The sequence below is a fragment of the Miniopterus schreibersii genome, assembly GCF_964146895.1.
Source record: "Miniopterus schreibersii genome assembly, chromosome: 5".
In the NCBI taxonomy this organism is placed as follows: Eukaryota; Metazoa; Chordata; class Mammalia; order Chiroptera; family Miniopteridae; genus Miniopterus; species Miniopterus schreibersii.
This window is the reverse complement of record NC_138106.1, coordinates 1,435,057-1,455,639: the sequence shown is the minus strand read 5'-3', so window position 1 is coordinate 1,455,639 and position 20,583 is coordinate 1,435,057. Positions and strand designations below refer to the sequence as shown.

At 53.6% G+C, this 20,583-nt stretch overlaps 2 protein-coding genes across 4 annotated transcripts in view; both read left to right on the top strand.

The window, feature by feature from the left end:
- SYNJ1 (synaptojanin 1) overlaps positions 1-9,214 on the top strand; it is a gene marked incomplete at its 5' end in the record, with an annotated part of 64,624 nt that extends 55,410 nt beyond the window's left edge. Inside the window, 6 exons of one of the 2 annotated variants that reach the window (XM_081138777.1) lie at positions 1,024-1,071; positions 2,186-2,224; positions 2,353-2,423; positions 3,838-3,946; positions 4,052-4,248; positions 8,211-9,214. In XM_081138777.1, the coding sequence (XP_080994903.1) occupies positions 1,024-1,071; positions 2,186-2,224; positions 2,353-2,423; positions 3,838-3,946; positions 4,052-4,248; positions 8,211-9,029 (1,283 nt within the window). In that variant the 3' untranslated portion in view covers positions 9,030-9,214. The remainder of the gene's footprint in view (positions 1-1,023; positions 1,072-2,185; positions 2,225-2,352; positions 2,424-3,837; positions 3,947-4,051; positions 4,249-8,210) is intronic. The other variant, XM_081138778.1, reaches the window with a different exon arrangement.
- Positions 9,215-12,847: 3,633 nt separating this feature from the next.
- Positions 12,848-19,873, top strand: LOC308557775 (cilia- and flagella-associated protein 298). 2 transcript variants are annotated; one of them, XM_081138574.1, is made up of 7 exons: positions 12,848-13,287; positions 15,101-15,268; positions 16,987-17,054; positions 17,462-17,620; positions 18,501-18,632; positions 19,275-19,370; positions 19,562-19,873. In XM_081138574.1, exons 1-7 carry the CDS (start codon positions 13,149-13,151, stop codon positions 19,670-19,672), a joined length of 873 nt encoding a protein of 290 aa, XP_080994700.1. In that variant the 5' UTR covers positions 12,848-13,148; the 3' UTR covers positions 19,673-19,873. The 2 variants fall into 2 exon arrangements, with proteins under 2 accessions (XP_080994700.1, XP_080994701.1); XM_081138575.1 differs by lacking the exon at positions 18,501-18,632 and having other exon boundaries at positions 12,859-13,287.
- The last annotated feature ends 710 nt before the right edge of the window (positions 19,874-20,583 follow it).

Here is a 20,583-nt window from a genome sequence, read left to right as displayed (position 1 = left end):
TTGGCCAGCGGTGCTGGAGCCGGTGCCCTCGTCCAGCAGCTTCCCGGAGGGCAGTTTACAGGGAGAGCAGTGGCCGGAACCAGCCGTCGGGGGTCCCACAGGGTCTTCTCATAACTTGTCACAAAACCCAGCCCCCGTTTTTAAACGTAAGAAAATTTTTACTAACAGATGAATCACTTTTTGTGTAAAGTACAGTTTGATTTACGTGGAAACTCACGAGAGCTCATGGGAGGTGTGTGTGTGGGATCAGCCGTTATTAGTGATCAGCCTCACAGCTCTGGACGCGCCTCCGCGGGGCAGTTTTTTCACCGACTCTCGGACTGCGTCTGTTGTTCCTCTTAACTCCTGCTTTTATTTATATTTTCTTGGTAATTCTGTTTATCTCTTCCTTTAATGAGGAAAACAACCAGTAGAAAATAAATTTTTTAATGGATTTTAAAAACTAACTCAGTGACTTATTTAGAAATCCGATTTAACTGTTAAAAATCGCCTCTCTGCCTAAGTCTTTCGTAGGCAGCATTCGCAGCGTTTTCCCCTGTGGACTAGTAGCTCCCGTAAGGCAGTGAACTTAGAGGAGTCATTGTAGTGCTTCTAGAGTTTTTGAAAAATAATGCAGCAAGACGCCTTCTGATGGACTAGGATAGTCTGGTCTCGTGGGAATTTAAAATGAAATCCAAACTGTGATTTTTTTCCCTTTTGGCTGCCAAGCACTGGAGCTCTTTCTAGGGATTTCACTCTAAACCTAGGGAAGGAGGGGATCATAGCAGAGGCTTTCCGCGAACGCCCTTTCCCTCCCTGCTGCGGGCGTCTGGGTCTGGACGGAAGGAGCCCATCCCCCTGCCCTTCTCCCGGGGCGCGGGCTGGGCTGGGCGTCCCAGCCTGGCTGGGGGGGATGTGACCGAAGAAACCGGTAGAGAGCCCTTCGCACAGGCAGGCTTCCCACGAGATCGTCCTGCGTGCCCGCTGTTCACTCGGCGCCGTGGGCCCTGAGCGACACCCGGCTTCTGTTCTTTCTCTAACAAGGTGCCGGAGCCCCGCGCAGTCCCGGGGTGGCCAGGCGAGAGATGGAAGGTAACAGACCTGCGGGTCAGATGTGTAGGGACCTGTCGTCCTCTGACCGTCAGCCCCCAGTGTCGCAGGCGCTGAGTGTCCGTGGTCCCACCGCGCACGTCCACCCCTCCTCACGTACACCTGTCACCGTGTGTCCTCCCTTACTCTCTGCCGCGTCTAATTTCTGGTGACGGCCATTCGATTTCCCTGCGACTCTTACTTGTTTTATGCTGTTTTGTGTCTATTTCATGTATGCTTAGCAGTGAAATTACTGTACAATGTTATTTTAAGGAAAATACCTTCAAAATCCTTTTCAGAATAAGTCATATTTAGAAGTGTCCTGTGCTAACTCTGGACCTTTAATAATAATAAATAAGCCCTGTTAATTCAAGTCCCGGAATTACTTGTGAATGACTTCAGATAACGTAAGTAATTTTATACGTAATGATGCCGAACTAAATTTGCTTAAAAGAGCGTTGAGAGTGGAAGCCATTCGTTAGGATGAGAGTCATTAGCAGGCTGATGTATTTCACATAACAGTCGCACTTGAATTTCCTTTCAAAAAGCGTAAACCTGAGGTGCTGCTTTCACTAGCCCCCCGACTCCCCCACTTCACCCTTGGCCCCCACTCCAATGTGTGAGCCGCATTTCACACTCCTTCCCTGAGGCAGGTGTCTAGCAGTACGACAGCCTGTCTCCTAACACCCCTCAGAGCTCATCGTAGGATCACTTTCTCCATCGTGACACCTACGGCTGCGCCCCCGCGCCCTGTCGCTAGGAGCCCCTGGGTGACCTGGTCTGTCTGCTCAGGCGCAGCTCTCGGGTGGCTCGAGAGGCAGGAGCCAGTCTGACCTTCCCCTGAGGGGACCCTCAAGGTCACAGGAGGGAGCTGTGCTGGGAAGTCAGCTGGGAAGCGCCCCTGTGGGTGAGGCATCGACTCGGCTCAGCTGTCCCCATGCCTGTCATGAGAGTGTCCTCATTTCAGGGCTGATAAGACCCTTCACCGTTGTCCAAAGCCACGTCCTTTGTCACCGTCTCGTGCCCCGTGCCTGCTGGTAGGGGGCAGAGCAGCACCTCATGTTCTGCTGTGTTGCCGTGTTGTTCACTTACGACTGTTTTCTTTCCTGCTTCAAAGCACCCAAAAGCCCTGGGACGACACGGAAAGAAAATATAGGTAAAAACGCTTGAATTGAGCTCCTTACCTTAAAACTGGCTGAGACTGGACACGTGGGATATAAGTGCATGGCTACTTGTTTCTTTTTTAAAAAACCTCGAATACATGGTGTGATGTGTTTGTTGCAGGACGCAGTCAGCCTTCGCCTCCAGCAGGACTCGCAGGCCCAGGACCTGCTGGACACAGCGCAGCCCGACCGGTAGGCAGACCTGCCCTGGAGCAGGGGTCTGGGTTCTGGGTCCCGAATGCGGTACCTCGGAGAAAGCGTGTGATCCACCAGGGCCTCCGTGTCTGTGAGGGCAGACGTGTTTGGGCAGCTTTTATCATATTTTCTGAGTAGCTAATGAGGACAGAAAGTCACCTTCAACAAGAAGAATTTTAGTAGATTTCAGGAAAAGGTTTATGGTGGAGTCTGTACCTACGCGGTGCTCACGGTGTTAAGTCTGGGAGCGGAGCAGGCGCAGTGTGACGTCTGTAATCGCGGATTGCCGTGCTCCCGGGGTGGGAAGTAATGTACAGACGGAGAGGAAGGAAATGCGAGCCCTCAGCCGAAGGGTGGGACCTGGGACCTGGTACAGCATCTAGAAGTTAACAAACTACGTCTAATGGAGCTGCGGCTAATTTCTAAGGAGACATTCTCATGAAATGTCCAAGGTGGGAACGTTTTGTCTTTCCCCCGGGAGCTCCACTTAACACCCGACCTAAAGGTCCTTTTCCAGATGTAGCCTCACACCAGTGTCGGTGGGATGTCCCCAGAGATCCCTCGTCCCCACTCCTGGTTTCAGAAGAGGAGAACCCCTCTCCACTGGCTTGGCCACGCTTCCCACACGCACTTTTTCAAACTCCTCTTGTCACTGTGAGAATAGCCAGAAAGCCAGGGCTCTGTGGGGGGGGCTCGTGTGGTCACTTAGAGTAAGAAGTGTTGGGGGTTTAGAGCCATCAGCAAATGTATAGAAATACGTAACATAAGTAGGTGGCGGGTTCAATTCCCGGTCAGGACGCACACCATGTTTCGGGTGTAATCCCAGATGGGGGCGCCTGCAGGAGGCAACCGATTGATGTTTCTCCCCCCATGGAAAGTGCCCTCGGGTAAGGATTACGTTTACCGGACTGAGGTGGTCACTGGAGAGTTTCTGCTTCTGTGCTAAAAGTGAAACCTCAGCGTGGTTTTTCACGAGCCTCCGTTGCTCAGTGTCCGCGTTGCTGCATTGCCCGCGACCTCAGCGGTTTGGCCGCGGTGAGGGACGCGGCCCTGCAGTTCTCACACCTACGAGGGATCCTGGCTTTGTTCTCTAGCTTTGTGGCATTGAGAAGTTGTACCCACGTCTGCCCTTGCTTTAAAATGAGATGACAAAATGACACCTACCTCTGAGGGGAATTTTGAAGATGGCATGTCTCTACTGTGTTTAACACAGTGGCACATAGTAAACATTGGAAAACAAAAAGAAAGATTTTAAAACTTAGGTATGGCTCTGACTAGAGAGCAGTTAGCAAACAGAGATGGAGAATAGCAGAGAGGAGAGGAAGTGAGATGCAGGAGCGAATGTTCTCGCCCAGTCCCTTACCTGTGCAGTGCGCAGGTGCCTGAGACGCTGTGCTTCCTTCCCCTTCAGGTGATCCCACCCCGCGTCGGAGTGATCAGTGCCCCGCAGAGCCAAGCCCGGGCATCTGGGGGGAGGCCGGCTCCCGAGAGCCAGAGCAGAGCCTCGGAAGTCCCAAGAGGTAGGCACAACCCTAGAAATCTAGTTGAAAGACCCAGAGCCTCTGCCAGTGTGCGAAAGGGGGTAAGAGTGGTTTCTCAGGAAACACCAGAAGATGACTTTTTAGGTCCAGTCCTTCTCCCTGAACCACTGAAGCCTCTGGCCGCCCTGCCCGCCTCTGGTCAGAAGATGCAGGAGCCTCTGGTCCCTACAGCAGCCCCACTGCCTCAGGCTGCCCCCCAGCCCAGCCTGGAGACCCCGCCCCAGCCGCCGCCCCGCAGCAGGTCCTCGCACAGCCTGCCCGCAGAGCCGCCGGCGCCGCAGGTGAGTCCTGGGGCGCGGCCTTCGACGCCCTCCTCTCGGTCAGTAGCTTGCACAAGAAGTAAACGAACCCCCGGTGTACTTTGCTTTTCCCTCTTGGTCGTGATAGCATCTTCAGGTGTGACTTCAGCAGATGAGCGTCGTCTGACCTCAGTCACGGAACAAACAAACTTGAGGGTCTGGATCTTTTCTTTGAACCTGTTGCTTAGATCAGGGTTTCTCAGGGAACCTACATTAGGTTCTTCAGGGAGCTTCCAAGTGGCTTGTTGCTTTTAAAGTGTTTGTGACTCTTTTCAGGCACAATTTACTCTGAATAGTAAACAACTTAGGATGAACGGCAATAGCTGATTTTCCTTATTGCCTTTGCTCATGGCTAATAAATTAGCCTGGCTTTAAACAGAGAAGACTCCTTTTACTCCTCCTGATGCGGGCACAGTTCCCTTCTGTGGCGGAGGCCCTGGGTGCCTCGGGAGCTGAGCCAGGTTCCGCCCTGTCGGCGCAGTCGAGGTGCCTGGGTGTGTGGCACAGGCTTAGCCCCCAAGTGAGAGCCATCAGAATGCCGCTCGGCGCTGCACGGAACGGGGCTGTTGGCCCGGCGGCCGGAAATCGTGAGCGCACAGGGCCTGTTAGGCTGCAGGGGTCTCGCCTGGCAGAGCCATCTGCTGTGTGTACCGGAGTTATTGTAATACAGGAATAGTCACGGAGGTTAAATTGTTCTGTTTTTATTTGATGCTGTTTTACTTGGTTCTTGTTATAGCCTTTTCAGTAAAATTATTTAAAATAAAATTTATATTTAGTAAGTGCATTTTCTGTTGTCTAGCCTTACATTTTAATTTATCCTAAAGTTTTAACTCAAAAGGACCATCAAGGCCAAAGAAATGTGCAGAGTTTTAGAAGCCTGCTTTTAAACTTTGGGCAGATCTAAAGCACAGAGACCCTTAACTCATTTATAAGGTATAGTTTGCATTTATTTTTACAGGTATTGGAGTATGTCTAGCTACTTGGCAGAGGTGAAGTTTATGCTTCTACATAGTGAAAACAATGTTAAAGTAAAACAGTGTGAATACTGTTAGCAATTAGCAGTTACTCAGACTGTTGGCCACATTTGTAAAAGCTAAAGGATATATAATCAAGAAAAACAGTATGTTCTCTTAAGCTAATTAATACCTAAAATATTCTACATTTTCAGTTCAGAAAATGGAGGATCCTGAAGATAATGCAATTGTCTGTTCTTTTCTCTCTGAGACTTTTTGTGAGTCATGGATTTTTTGTCTCACTTTCTTGTAAGGTGTACTATTGTATTTTCTACTGTAATCGGAGGGCAAAGTCTTTTAAACTGGCCGCCTTCGAGCTTTCAGTCATGTTCCAGGACAGAAAGTGAGCGTCCGTTCCATCAGACAAAATTAGTTTGAGCCCTAACTCAGCAGTACATTTTTCACACAAAGTTACAAAAGAAACTGGAGTTGCTGCTGGAACGTATGCCATGACCTGTAAATGTCACTGCTCGCAGGTAGTGCGTAATCTGGAACCGAAGGTATTTTGAAGACTGGGTTTTCAGGGCCGCCGCTGGTTTCGGATTATCCTAACTCTTTCCTTTGCTGTCTGTCCCTCTCTCAAAGCAGGAGCAACCGTCAGGGTAACAGGTATTGGACTGTTTCTCGGTCTTCTGCGTGCTTCTCGCCTGTCTCCACCGTGGATGTATGGCTCCCGCCCTCATACATCTGCAGCTTCACTCATTTTTACAACCACCCGTCCACATCGATAGCTTCTGTTCTCATACCATAAAGCCCGCTTTTTTCCCCTTTAGTATTTTGAATTTTTAGGAACCATTTTAGTTGTTCTTGCTAATGCTTTACCATAATTTGCTTTGTTTTTTATGAAAATTAACAAAACTAAAAATTATAACTTCAATAAGGTGAGCTTTACATATATGAAAGCATTTGGCAAAACTAAATTGATTCTTGGCATAATTTTCTTTCTTAGGTTTCTTTTGGAAAATTTCAAATTTTAGTTGCAAGATTCTTTTTAGTATGGCAGAATCGATGATTCAGAAAGATGAAAGTTAGTATTATAACAGGATTATTTAAAGGTCCTTCCAACACCTTTCTCTGTGAAAATACCACCGTTTTTACTGTGAATTCATCAGATTCATAGGTTATAAATTCTAATATGATGAATGGTGGGGTGGCTGTCACAGTTTCAGGTTTGATAGGGCAAAATGATCCTGCTTCTACCAAATTATCTTGAACTTGTTTTGAAAAAAATTTTTTGTAATATATGAAAATAAAGATATTTAAATGTGTAGCGTTTATTTAGCAAGGTCCTACTTTTCTAAGCTGAGCATAAACTCTCCTTTCCTATAACCTGTTTTGTGGACTGTTGCCTCTGCCGCTGGAGAACTGGGTGCCAGACCCAGCCCAGGACTCCGTTTGTTGCGTTAATCACGAGAGTCCAAACGCCATCGGCAGTGGAGAGCCGGCTGCACCCCGTGATGCCTGTGACAGACTTGTCTCTGAAGCAGGTTTCCATCGTAGGTCTGTTTGCCTTCAATAGACTTAGGGTACAGTTTAGAGTCTGGGAGATGTTTACTCTTTAATCTTGTACAAATTTATTGTCATATTAAGTTTGAAGAAAAATATACTTAATTATTCAATTGTCAAGTATGTTACAGGACAGTTGACTAAAACACTCCTATACTTGAAAGTCGCTTATGGAGTTCCCGCCCGCTTGCTGTGCGGGTGCACGGCTCTCCCCCCTGAAGCACCAGGTTACTGCTCCTAAGGCCCATGCATGTATTAGGGGGACCGCTGCTCTTTTTCAACATGGTTCATGAACGTTTAGTTATTTGCTTTAACGACTAAGTTCTTTTGGATAGTGCTCCATTTTGTTACATTCCAGGTCTTGAGCTAAAATTCTCCCTCTCCTGTTCTTTTCAACCCAAAGGTCTGTTTTTTTATTTTTAAATTTGGCGTTAATATCCAAGATATCCAAGTCATCCATCTAGTTTTAAAATAAAAATGAAGTACCTGGTGAGCTCATCTGCTCCTGTGGCCGGGACCATAATGTGTCCCTGAGAGAAGGTCGCCGAGCGCCCCTCCACCGGCTTCCTTGTGAACAGGCCCTGGGCGCCCATTGTCTGTGATTGAAGTAGCTCGACACTGACCCCCCAACACCAGTCACAGACGGCTCTGCACGTGGCCAGGATGGGGCACTACTTGGCACAGCTACATTGTGGTTTTAGAATTAATAGACCAAGTAGAAATGGGATTTTTAAAACGATGGGTTTAAAATAATCATTGCTTTTGATTACTAGTGAACACATCTAGATGTTTTGGAACATTTTTTCAAGATGAGGCAGGTCACTTAAGGAATATCGTCACGTTATTCGTAGAGCTGCTTCTACAAAGGAGAGTTACAGGAAACGGCAGAGTGCTCGGCACGTGGGTTTTCCAAGTAGAATAGGAAAAGGTGCAGTGTCTCCAGCTTATGAGTCCAATGGACTAGCAAATTAACCTTCTGCCAGGAAGGTGAGTTTCCATAGTGACATTAGCTTTAAATGAAAGTACATCTAAAGGAGTGATGAAGCCACTCCGCTGTCACAGATGGGTGTTGGAATGTCCTAGATTCAGCATAAGTGGGTTCCCCAGTGTGCTGACACCCTGGGCAGGAGCAGGGCTCACGTGCCGATCCTGTGCAGCTCCGTGTCACCACATCAGTTACTTGCGCAGACGAGAAAGCGCTAATAAATGGATGTATTGAGTGGGGAGTTTTTTAAGAAGATGATTTTAGCTGTCTTATCTTATTTAATCCACCAGAGTGACAAGCTACAAAGCTTTCTATTTCCTAAACATGTATACTTGCCCCAAGTCAAGAATAATTGAGAAAAAGCAAGTGCAGGGAGTATTAAGAGTAAATATATTACTTTAAAGTTATTTTTTTGATCACTCAGTGCTCTTCTTTTCCAGGTAAAAACCAATGGAGTCCCAGCCATCAGACTGGAATCACCGATGAAGAGTGACCCGTTTGAAGATCTGTCACTTAGTCTGCTTGCTGTGTCAAAGGCCCAGTCACCTGTGCACGCATCACCTGTTCTCACCCCAGGCCCGAAGGGGTTGGTCCCATTGCCTCCTGCAACACAGACTAACGCCAGTGCTCTGAGCTCTGTAGGCTGCATGCTGACATTGCCTCCACCTCCAGCCCGGAATAAGTCCCAGGAAGACATGCAGTGTTCTCCCAACCCGTTTACTGCGAGACCGGCCGGCACAAACCCTTTCGCCGACAGGACTGCTGCTCCTGGAAACCCATTTAGAGCCAAGTCCCAAGAACCCGGGGCACCTTCGTGGCTCCCCAAAGACGAGCCCGTCGCCAGCAGTCCCTTTCCTCCTCTGAAGCCTCCCGGTCATAACAGTAGCCAGCCTTCACCTTCACCTTCCCCTGACTGCTTCCAGGACAGCTTTGACCCGCAGAGCCATTCCACAGTGACGATCAGCCACCCGAAGGGATGGGTGACCTTTGAGGAAGAGGACGACTTTGGTGAGAAAGGGAAGTCGAAGTCAGCTTGTCTAGACCTGCGGGGTGCTCGGCCAGGCCCGGCTTCTGCCTGCAGCGTGACCTTTGATGACGCCTGGAGTAAAGGTACAGATGTCCCCTCCTGTGTGCTGCCATCGCGGAGGCCGCCCCCTCCTCCTGTCTCTCTCTTCCCTGCGGGCCCCGCCCCGCCAGCTGACCCTTTCACTGCTCTGGCGTCTCAGGCGCCTCCCGCACTGGACTTCACGGAGAGATAGTGCTCTGCGTGGAGGACGGCAGCTCCTGTGCGGGCGGCCGGAGCCGAGGGGACTGGGCATTAGCTATGTTATGTGCAATAAGTCGTCATTCAGTGCACTGAGGTGAAGAAATACCACTACTGCTGTGTACAGAGTTGGAATATGTTGTATATTGGAAATAACGACAAAGTCCTTCTCATTATTAACTGGAGTTTTGGTGTGTTTCTGTTTGAAAACTGAGTAGTAGCCATAAAAAGTGCTCAGAACTACTTTAGAAAATAGTCCTTATTCAGAAATTTGTGAGTCTTCTCTATAGAGACCCCAGAAGCCCAAACAACTCCCACCCGAGGTTGTGCCAGCCTTTCGTCCTGGTTAATATTGGGGTTTACAGGTATTTACCAGAGAGCCGTCAGAGGGACACCAGAACAGGGTTTTGAAAGGAACTGCTTTTAAAAAAGTGTGTACACGCACACCCACACACACTGCATGTGTGTACACTTAGACGTCTGTAAGACTCGTTTAATTCTAGGGTATAACTCGGGCCAAATTTTTACCTAAATGTTCTAATGGATATTTTTTTTTAACATTTCATTATCAAATAGCTATAAATGAAATTTGGACACTTTTTCATAATTGTCTTTCCAAAACTAGAGTAATCCTTACTCCAGAACCAGAAATTTTCCCCCTTACACCCCCCCCCCCCCCCCCCCCCCGTCACTCTGCAGCCCACTGCCCAGTATGCTCCCCTCAGGGAGCAGCAAGCCCATGGGCGCTGTCCTGCAGGCGGGCCCTCCAGCCCTTCCCAAAGAGCATATGCCCTTTTGTGTGGGGAGGGCACCTCCCGCCGGGCTCAGCGATGCACCCGCACCGAGCGCGCTCGTCCGTGTGGGAAGGCGTGTGCTGCCCATTCCCTCCCGCTCTCCCCTGTGCCGCTCTGGCTCCGGAGCTTCACTGGCCGGGGCAGCCGCCCAGGTGTGCTCTGACCTGGGATTTTCTCCGGGTCTGTCTCCCCTGAAGGGGCTGCAGACAGAGCACACCTGTGACGCTGCTGCTAGTCTCAGAGGCAGCCCTACAGTGGGCTGTGGATTGCGGCCCCTGCGCGGCCGGCGTACAGCAATCCGCCTTTATGTTATGAAGAAGTGCACAGAATTCTTACACAAGGTGGTATGTTGCTATCTTTAAGTGATCCCCCAGCAGTTCCGTTGTACATGTAAGCTAAAATCACCTCCATGTAGTGAGACTCACATTAACACTCCTTTTATGTAAAGAGTTGTGTATCCACCTAACCTCATGGTCCATTTAACCTTTTCAGGAGTGTGTTGGGCGTATCAGAAACCAGAGCTCATGGCTAAGAGTGTGTCCAGTGGAAAAAGCACAGTGACTGCATTGCACTAAACCACATAAAGCAAATCTATAGAAAAGTACTTTTCTAAATGCTCAAATGTTATCAAAGTGCTCTATTTATAGAAGTAATCCTCTCTGTTAACAGCCAGGATTTGCTGTTAGAAATAACTCTTGTGAGTTTTATATTGTGCTTTTGGGGTTCTAATCATTTCAGCGGTGGTCTATTTTAAACAGCAGTATTACTCTAAGCGGTGTGCTTCAAAGTGTGAACTAACTTGTCGGAACCGTGGCTTCAGCATCCGTGTGATTAGTGTGTGGTATTTGCTTTCCATTAGCCAAACGATTCATCATCCACTTCACCAGTCAGACAGCAGTTCCGTGGATCTAAACTACTGTCTGAGTACACACATCGCGCAGCAGGTCGGCCTTTATCAGGAAATTATATTCGGCAAGTTGCTGAGCGTGCACAAAGTTCTGAAAGTTCAAAGTACACTGCAGATAACCAGCCATTATTCTGTGTGCTATGAAAAGATTACCAGTTCTGATAAAAGCAGAGCAGAAATTAGACACTAAGGATCTCTTTGTGAATTCTTTGTTCTCTATAGTAGATTGCTGTTTATATGTAAGAATTTTATTGCTTATGTGGCATACAATATTTATAACTATATACTTTATAGAAAGATATATTACAGTCGGTGGTATACATTCTGTATATATCCTGTGAAATGTGCCGTCGTATGAAATAAATATACTGTCTTTACCATGTTGACTACTTTGCTCAGAAGGGAAGAATTTTTCTCAGCCATCTTCCTTGACCTTTGCTTTACAAGTTAGTGATATTTGGGGATTAACTTGTTGAATCAGGTATTTTAATTCAAGGTCTTTCATCCATTCTACTTCTCCATGTGCTAATGTTCCAGGAATGAGAGAAAGATACGGAGATTAGTAAGCATCATTAAGAAGCCCCTGCACGAATTCTGAGACATCTTGTTGGCTTAAAGATAACGCATGCAGCACAAATGATTATTTCCTAACTACAGCAAGAGAGACAGAGACTGGGGTGGGGAAGGGGAGGGCGCAGAGGGAAACCAGTCAGAACCCCCAGAGGAGAGGCTGGCTGGAAAGACTCGCCCTCAGGGGCCAAGGCTGGCAGGTCCCATGAGGACTGCCCTTTTTTCAGCCTTACAGGGTTGCTGTTCTAAATAATAGCGACCTGGACTCGTAAATAGTTGAAGTATGTTCATTAACTTCTGGATGAGAAGTTACAGTACAGAGTAACAGGCTTCTACGTTTTTAAATTTTCAGATAATTTTAGATTTATATGCAGTTGTAAGAAATAAGAGAGATACCAGGTACCCTGTACCCATTGCAGAACTCGGCACCGCACCGCAGCCGGACAGGACCGTGGGTGCAGGCCCTCCCCCGGTGCCCTCCCCGGCCCCGCCCGTGCCACCCCTTCCCCTCGCTCCGCCCGGATCACCAGGCCGGTCTCCTCTGTGTCTACCCTTCGGCATGGGGCATGACTGGAACCCCTGCACGTGACCTCTTGGAAACGGCTCTTCCACCCCCGCGGCATTCTCCGGAGGCTCACCCGGACGGCGCGTCCGCCGTTCATTCCTTTTATTGCCAAGTGTGCTCCGTGGAGCGGGCGCACCCCCTGGGGAACAGCCGGGCCGCCCCGGGGCGGGGAGACGTCTGCCTCGTGGGGTGACCCTCCCCGGCCGCCCCCGGGCCCCACCCGCCCCCTGGGTCGGTCAGTCCGACAGCCTCCAGCCCCGCCGGCCGCGGGCGTCCACTCGGCCCGGAGCCGGCCCCGCGAGGCGGCGTCAGCGCAGGGGCGTCGGGTGTGCACGGCGACCCCCGGGGCGACGGCGCCGCCGAGGAGCGGGGGGGAGCGCCAAGGCCTCTGCAGACGGGCCCCTCCGAGGCGCCCCCGAGCCGCGGCCGCAGAAGCGGGCACCCGCCCTCCCCTGCCCGCCCGCGGGGACCGCGTCAGCTGGGAGACGGGCCCGCGCCGCCCGCGCCCGAGCGCACCGCCCCTCCGTCAGTCTGCAGGCGGGCGGCCAGCGGGGCAGTCGGGAGGGTCGCTGGGCAGCAGCCGCGTGAGCCGCCCGGACGCGCGGAGCGAGCCGGCCCGCTGCCGACGGGGTCTCCGGCCGCGGGGCGCCGAACACCAGCGCCGCCCGCCCGCCCGCCCCGGCCCCCGAGAATCCCTCGCGAGCGTCCGTACCGGAAGCTACGGGGCTTTTCCGGAAGTGGGCGGGGCGTTCCCGGAAGTAGGCGCTGCTGCGGGCGGAAGCGCCGCGGGGAGGGGGAGAGGGGCGGACGCCCGTGCGCGCTCACGGCCCCGAGCGTGCCCTGCGCCCCGCCCCCCAGCCTCCCGGGTGGACCCTCGGGCGCGGCCGGCGGACCGGGCGCGACGCGCCGCCCTCGCGACTCGGACTGTTGGGAGGGTTGCCGGGGCAGCAGCCACTTCCGGGGGCGGGGCCAGCCCGCGGGCAGGCGCGGCCGGGACCAGCCGTCGGGTGGACTGCGCGGGTCGTCGCCGGGCGGCCCCTGACCCAGGAGCGGGTGGCCGGCTGTCCGCGCACCGCAGCTTCCCCGCCGCAGGACTTGGACTTGAACCGGTGGCGCCCCAGACGCTGTGTTTCTTTGTTGCTCCTGGCAACAGCCACTTCCGGGACGAGTCCCTCCCCCCGGCTTCCGGCCCGGAGCGGCGGTTGGTCGGCGGCGGCTGCGGCCTCTGGGCTCCCGCGGGCCGGGCCTTCCCGCGGCGCGGCGGGCAGCGGGGCCGCCATGGTTGTGCTGCACGTGAAGCGGGGCGACGAGAGCCAGTTCCTGCTGCAGGCGCCGGGGAGCGCGGCGCTGGAGGAGCTCACGGCGCGGGTGGCGCGGGTCTACAACGCGCGGCTCAAGGTGCAGCGCGTCTGCGCAGGTGCGCCGGGCGCGGGGCCGCGGGGCGGAGGAGGGGGCGCCGGGGGCGCGGGGCGGAGGAGGGGGCGCCGGGGGCGCGGGGGGGCGGGGCGCGGGGCGGAGGAGGGGGCGCCGGGGGCGCGGGGGGGGCGGGGCGCGGGGCGGAGGAGGGGGCGCCGGGGGCGCGGGGGGGCGGGGCGAAGGAGGGGGCGCCGGGGGCGCGGGGGGGCGGGGCGCGGGGCGGAGGAGGGGGCGCCGGGGGCGCGGGGGGGCGGGGCGCGGGGCGGAGGAGGGGGCGCCGGGGGCGAGGGGGGGCGGGGCGCAGGGCGGAGGAGGGGGCGGCGGGGGCGAGGGGGCGGCGGGGGCGAGGGGCGGCGGGGCTGCGGCCGCGCTGGAAGGGCGTCCCCGGGCCACCAGCGCCGCGGGAGCCGGCGGGCGGACGGGCCGCGAGCGCAGCGCCCGGCGGGGCCCCGGGAGCGAGCCCTGGGCGCTCGGCCGCTGTCGATCCCGCGTTTGGAGCCCCCGAAGCAGAGCAGGCGGCGGCGGGACGCCCGCCCTCCCGGGTGCGAAGCCCTGGCGGGGCCGCCGCCCTCAGGACCCTCGGCCCGGCGCTCGGACGCAGCGCGTGGCCACCTCCCCCGCGCGCAGCAGCGCGGCCCCAGGGAAGGGCCCCGCGTGCGCTGCCCACGAGGGGCGGGCCCCGCGGAGCACCCGGGGGGCGGCAGGGGCGCCCGGGAGCCGCCGTTTCAGTCTCCCCGTGGGAGTCGCACCTGCGTGTCCGTGCAGCTCGCAGCCGCTGCCGTGGATCGCGGGCCCGACGCGACGGCGACTCGCGCGTGGGCACCGCGAGGGCGCGGCCTCTGCCCCGGACGCTCCCACGCGGGTTATCGGTCGGGCGCTCCGCCTCCAAACAAGCTCAGCAGGAAATGTTATCTCTGAGTTAAAGCGTTTGGGGAGAAAGGGGCTGACGAAGGTGCCCGTTGGGGGCGCGGTGCTGAGCGTGGTCCTGTGGGAGCACCTGGAGCCCTCAGGCCCCGGCGCTGGATCCGGACCAGCCGCTGGCCCCTGAGGCTGAGAGTGACCGCGGTGCCGTCTTCACGGGGTCAGGGGAAGACCCGGGTCCATGTCACCTTCCTGGTTGGGGGGTGGGATGCGGATTCCTGAGGCTGAAACGCGGCTGCTTTGGGGGTGAATACACTGTGGGGTAGGAAAACATAGAGCCCTGGTTTGAAGAGTGAACTTGATGCTAGAAAGCCAAGGATTTGTCCGGTCTGCCGCTTCCAGGAGCGGGGGCCTTAAATCCTCCCCACTGGTGGGATTGACGTGAATCATTCCTGAAGTTTTGTATAAAGCAGTAGCTGTTTGAGCTGAGCCAGCCTCAGATCCCACAGCTGTAAGTTAGGGGGATGCGGTGTTGGTAAGTCTTGCCCACCTCACGAGGTTGTTACCTGAGAGAGTTACAGGAACACGCTTGGAAAGTCAGCCCTAAAGCCCTGTGTGGATATGTGTGCAGACTGTCGGTGAGTTTTAATCTGTGCCTCCCGAGCGCCAGGAAGTGCAGTGTAGTCCAGAGGGTTAGGGCTCAGCCTCTGCAGCCGGCTGCCCATGACCTCGGGCTGCCTGTGGCTGCCGGCGGCCTCCTAACGCCTCTGTGCTTCCATTGACCTGGGCGGGTGGGTCATTTGTTAAAGGTCAAGGGCAGGTCTGGCACACGCCAAGTGGTAGCTAAGTGCTTGTGAAATAAAATCACGAGCCACCGGGCAAGCCCCCTGCCCACTAAGGTCCGAGGTGTTAGGGTGACGATCGTGACATGTTGTCTTACTCTTGTGTTTAAGAAATGGAAGAACTGGCAGAGCATGGGGTGTTCCTCCCTCCGAATATGCAGGGGCTGACTGACGACCAGGTTGAAGAGCTGAAGTTAAGGGACGAGTGGGGTGAGAAGTGCGTGCCCAGCGGAGGCGCCGTGTTTAAGAAGGACGACATTGGACGAAGGAACGGGCAGGGTAATGCAGCGACCCCTGCTCCGCACGCCAGAGTCCAGCAGCCAGGGTGGGCGGGAGCTGTGCCTTAGGTTAAATACTGACCTCGGTGTGCCGGTGCAGAGTTAGGAAATACTGCACCATGTGACCCCTCCTTGTAAAACGCCCACCCAGATGAATTAGGTGGATAAAGGAAGCCCCCGTCGTCCTGCTTTTTTTTTTTTAATCATCACATGAGGATATTTTTTCCATTGCTCTTGGGGGGGGGGGGAGAGACATCGACCTGAGAGAGACATTGGTTGGTTGCCTCCCAAACAGGGAATGGAGCCTGCAGCTGAGGTACATGCCCTTGGCCAGAATCGAACCCAGGACCCTTCAGTCTGCAGGCCGATGCTCCGGCCACTGAGCCAAACCGTTCAGGGCCTGTCATCTTGCTCTTAGTTGCAGCCAGCTTTTAAATATATCCAATGAGCCATATGAAATTGCCATTTTTATGGGTCAGAAATGGTTGAAAATTGGCAATTTTGTATGGTACAACCTAATAGTTTTGGGGGGAAATTGCTGAAAATGTATTGAAGGTTGTGTTTTGTTAGGATTGACAAAAACTGGGCTTTATTTAGAGATTGCGTGTGAAAGAAGGAAGTGAATGTGAGCACAGGGTCTCCACCTGGGTGGAGGACATCCTCTCTCTGGTGCAAAGCCCCTAGGTACCTGTCAGCACCGGGGAGAGGATTCTGCTGCGGTCAGTGTGTGACTGACGGTGTGAGTGTGAAGGACAGACGGGGTGATGACTCACTTTGATAGCTTGTCCCTCTTAATTTGCACAGACAGCTTCTCATAGAGACTATAACTGGTCATTAACAAACGCCTGTGTACCTACTGTGCCCCCTAAACGCTGGAGCAAAAGAAATGCAAGTGTCCTGCAAGGGCTTCACACTCAAATACATATGTATATGTTTTTTGTTTTATATATAAATAGACGTATTGGGGATAATGGGAATTTCTAGTGTTAATTTCTTTGACTTTTTACCCAGAACGTGGTTGTCTTCTCTACCTGTTCATACCTAAATTCCTCCTCAATTTGGAGAGATTTTTTGCTTTTAAGAAGGAATTGCATCAATAGGAAAAAAAGATCTCATAAGATAGAGTTTTACACTTGTATTTTCAGTGTCTAAATAGTACTGTTCTTAAGTGCATAAGGTGTGGACTCTCCCCATCTCCCTTAGATTCGGAAATTCTCCATTATTTTTGCTTCTAAACTTTCAGGTTACGATTTTTTTCTTTTCTTGTTAGGGGTGGGCAACCCTGAGCCATGGGTCCAATCCCACCAACACCCATTTTTGTAAATAAAGTTGTATTGGAGTGCGCCCTTCCCCCCCCCCCACACACACTTGTTTAAGTGTCATCTGGCTGCTGTCACTCTGAGTGGCTGCAGGAGAGACTGTGTGACCTGCACGGCCTGAAATGTTTACTGTCTGGCCTCACAGGGCAAGTTTGCCAGCCATGTGTGCAGGGATACCCATCCTGTTCTCTGCACCTTTGCTTCTCTGCGTGGAGCGCACTCCAGGTCTCTGCTCTCGTGAGAGATTTTACCCAGACTCTCCCGGCCAGCTGTCTGTCCCTCATCTAAACTCCCTACTTTGTCTCATTTCACTTACTCCCCGACTCAGACTGAAGGGTTTGGGACATTTGAGTAGACTTTTAAAGGTTGCTGTCTCTCCCTCCCCTTTTTATTTTCATAGCTCCAAATGAAAAAATGAAGCAAGTTTTAAAGAAGACTATAGAAGAAGCCAAAGCAATAATATCTAAGGTTGGCTTTTCCAGTGCTGCACTAAGCTGGTCTTTTGAAGTAGGCCCCAGTGGTGGCTTCCAGAGTTACCTGCCCACCGGCGTTTCCTATTGCCTTTTAAGCCTTCCAGGGGCGAGCAAAACACACGAGTTGGGGCGGGCCCCAGCTCTTCCTCTCCACAGCTGTGCCATTTGTCCTGAATCCTCCCAGTTCCCAGTCAGACAGGATGTTACTGGCTCGGGTGGATGGGCTCACCCAAGCTGATAGGAACCGATGCAGTGATTTTGTTTCCTTTACCTTTTTGAAGAACTTAAGAAAGTGAAAGGCCCTGCCCCTGAGGTAGATCGAGTTGCTTCTGTACAGGGACTTGATAAACGTCTGTTGAATGGACCAGCTGCAGTGTAGGTAACTGGGCCTGTCACCTTCAGAAACAAGTGGAAGCCGGTGTCTGTGTTACCATGGAGATGGTGAAGGATGCCCTGGACCAGCTCCGGGGGGCAGTGATGATTGTCTATCCCATGGGCCTGCCACCCTACGACCCCATCCGGATGGAATTTGAAAATAAAGAAGACTTGTCAGGAACTCAGGTGTGTGGCTCTTGGGTATTCTGTCGGGTGTGTTCACCTCCCCCCCCAAAGAGCAGGGGCCCCCTCAGATATTTTAAAAATGTTTTTATTGATTGTTAGAGAGGAAGGGGAAGGGGGAGAGAGAGAAACATCGAAGAGAAACATCACATCAGTTGGCTGCCTCCTGCACACCCCCTACTGGGATGGAGCCTGCAGACCGGGCATGTGCCCTGACCGGGATTGGAACCAGTGGTACCTCGTGGTGCAGGGGACGCCGCTTAGTCCACTGAGCCATGCCGGCCGGCGCCCCTCAGATTTGACCCCCCTCTTCCGGGTTTAGTTTTTGCTCCAGAGCCAAGTTCTGAACTCGGGGCGCCGGGCTTGTGAGGCCGCCCGTGGGCAGTAACTGAAGCATTATTGCTTCGGGGCCACGGAAGCCAGAAACCTAACCTGTGCCTGTTGACGCCCTTGCGTGGAGTTGTGTGCTCCAGCCTCACCTCTGTTTTCCACCCCCTTCGTCTCATCTGTTCCTATCCTGTCAGACAGTGTCTGCTTCTCTGAGCCGTCTCGCACGAGCGGGACATGCAGGAGCAGCAAGCAGCCCCACGGCCTGTATTAAAAAACCCAGCGAGATCCCCGTGGGCTCCCCGGCCATCTCCTCAAAACCCATCTCTGAGGGACCTTTTATTACCGATGGAGGTGCAGAGAAGATAGGGTGCTCCCCACTTCCCAGGGCAGGGAGCTCACTGAGTCAGGGCGTGAGCTGAAGCTGACACGGTCGGCGCCAAGAGGTGGGGAGCCAGTGCTGCCCGTGGGCTCGGGAGGGGAGGGCAGGGTACAGGAAGCGGGTCCCAGGCACCTGCGCCCTAATAACCTGAGAGCGGTTCTCACCGTGCCCCAGGCAGGACTCAGTGTGGTCGAGGAGTCGGAAGCACAGCTGTGGTGGGCGGCCAAGGAGCTGAGAAGAACCAAGAAGCTCTCAGACTACGTGGGCAGGAACGAGAAAACCAAGATCATCGTCAAGATCCAGCAGGTGGGCACGTCAGCAGCCACTGTTTTCTACTTGCTGTCAAGCTGATAGACGTTCCCAGTGAGTCTGAAAGACTTAAGCTCCCTGGACAGGTCCTTGAATCCTGTTGGTCTGGACTTAAAGAAAAACTTTCCTTCACATACCAGCCCAGGCCAGAAGAAAATGTGGATGAATTGACAATATCAGGAGTTTGTTTTGACGGGGGGCGTGTTAGTTTCGACATTAAGGTCTAGGCTGCAAGTGGATAAAAGCATTCCTTGGAATGAGCAGCCTGCCCGGAGCACCGCTGCCCAGTCTCCAGGTGCCGACAGTCTGGTGAGGAAGGAGGTCAGCGAGCATCGGGGTCTAACGTGCTGTGTCTGCAGGGCTGCTGTGGCCGTGTGCTCCCCCCTAAACCATCTCTCTAATCTGGGGGAGACAGAGTCCCCTTGTCCCTTCCCCACGGGACCTGCAGTGCTGACGTGGGCGTAGCCCCGGTCTCCATCCACCTCGAGGGCCAGCAAGGGCCCAGTGACACGTGGATGGTCAGAAGCAGACGACTTGTTTCCCCTCAGCAGGTGGCAGGGGGTTTGTAACACAGTCACTGTCGCTTCCTGGTGGTCCCTGAGGAATGCCTGACCCACGGTGTGCCCTTCGTCTTTGCAGAGGGGACAGGGCGCCCCAGCCCGAGAGCCGGTGATCAGCAGCGAGGAGCAGAAGCAGCTGATGCTGTACTACCACCGCCGGCAGGAGGAGCTCAAGGTGCCGAGACGCCTCCCCAGGGGCCGGCCGTCCTGCAGGGCCTCTCCAGGGCTGTGGGGTTCTCCCAGGTGCCCCCCATTAGGGTCTGGAAGTGTCCTGCTGGGGGGAGGGGTTACAGTTCATTCCTTAGTCTCTTTATGCTGCAAAACAGTTTCCTGTGGTGCCTTCCTGAATAGAACGTGTATTTCCAGAAACTGGAAGAAAATGACGATGACTCCTGTCTGGATTCTCCGTGGGCAGACAGCTCTGCTCTGAAGAGACACTTTCAGGGCGTGAAAGACATAAAGTGGAGACCAGGGTGAGGCGCCGTGGTGATGCCTCCAGGAGTATCCACTTGCCTCTGGGCAAGCTGTGACAGTGGTGACAGTGGTGGCCACGGAGAGGGACCCGCACAGTCCCGTGAACAAGGTTGAAATTCCTGGTTTTCCTAGTTTCTCTGAGTTTGAATTTTTACAATAAAATTTACTTAAAGCTGTAGAACTTAAAAAATATATCCCCAGAAAGTCTGTCTCCGTTATTTTTGTTTCAGGACACTTTGCCCCAAGGCTCTTCTCTGACAGTCCTGAGGATGTGCTTTCTAGAAAACAGGCTTTTCCTCCTGGTGGGTTTTATCTCCTGCAGCTCGGAGGAGGCCAGGTCCTCTCCATAGCGACAGGTGTCTGATGGGAAACAGCCATCTGTCGCCACTAGAGGCCGCCACTCGTCCCCCGTTTTCCTGGGGCCTCTTGTAGGTCTGTGGGAGGCCAGTCTCAGTCCTGTTTGAGGGACGAGCCTGGCATCTCGGGCTTCAGAGGTCAAGTTCACCTCCTGGCTGAGACAACCTGGATGGAGGGTGGGTGTCGTCTAACCTTGAACCTGAGTGAGTTCCTAGGTCGTGTAGGATGAATGTGGATCCTCATGGCTCTCCTCCCTCGGGCGTAGCTGTAGCTCTCAGGTGCTGCGTTTCCTTGAAAGTGACGACTGGGGCTGGGCTCGGTGGCCATTTGGCCATGGACTGGTTTTCTAGGACACCTTTGATTTTTAAATTGCCCAACTCACCCTCCTCAGAAACCTGGCAATTTAGCAGCTCACGTCCATCTCCCAGACGGTCTCTGCAGCCAGAAGTGGCCTGGACATCTTGTCCTGCCTGACTTGCTCTGTGGGACACATGCCCCAGGTGGAGGAAAGAGCATGCCACCCTGAGAGGTGCAGTGACGAGCACTGTCCCTGCCCC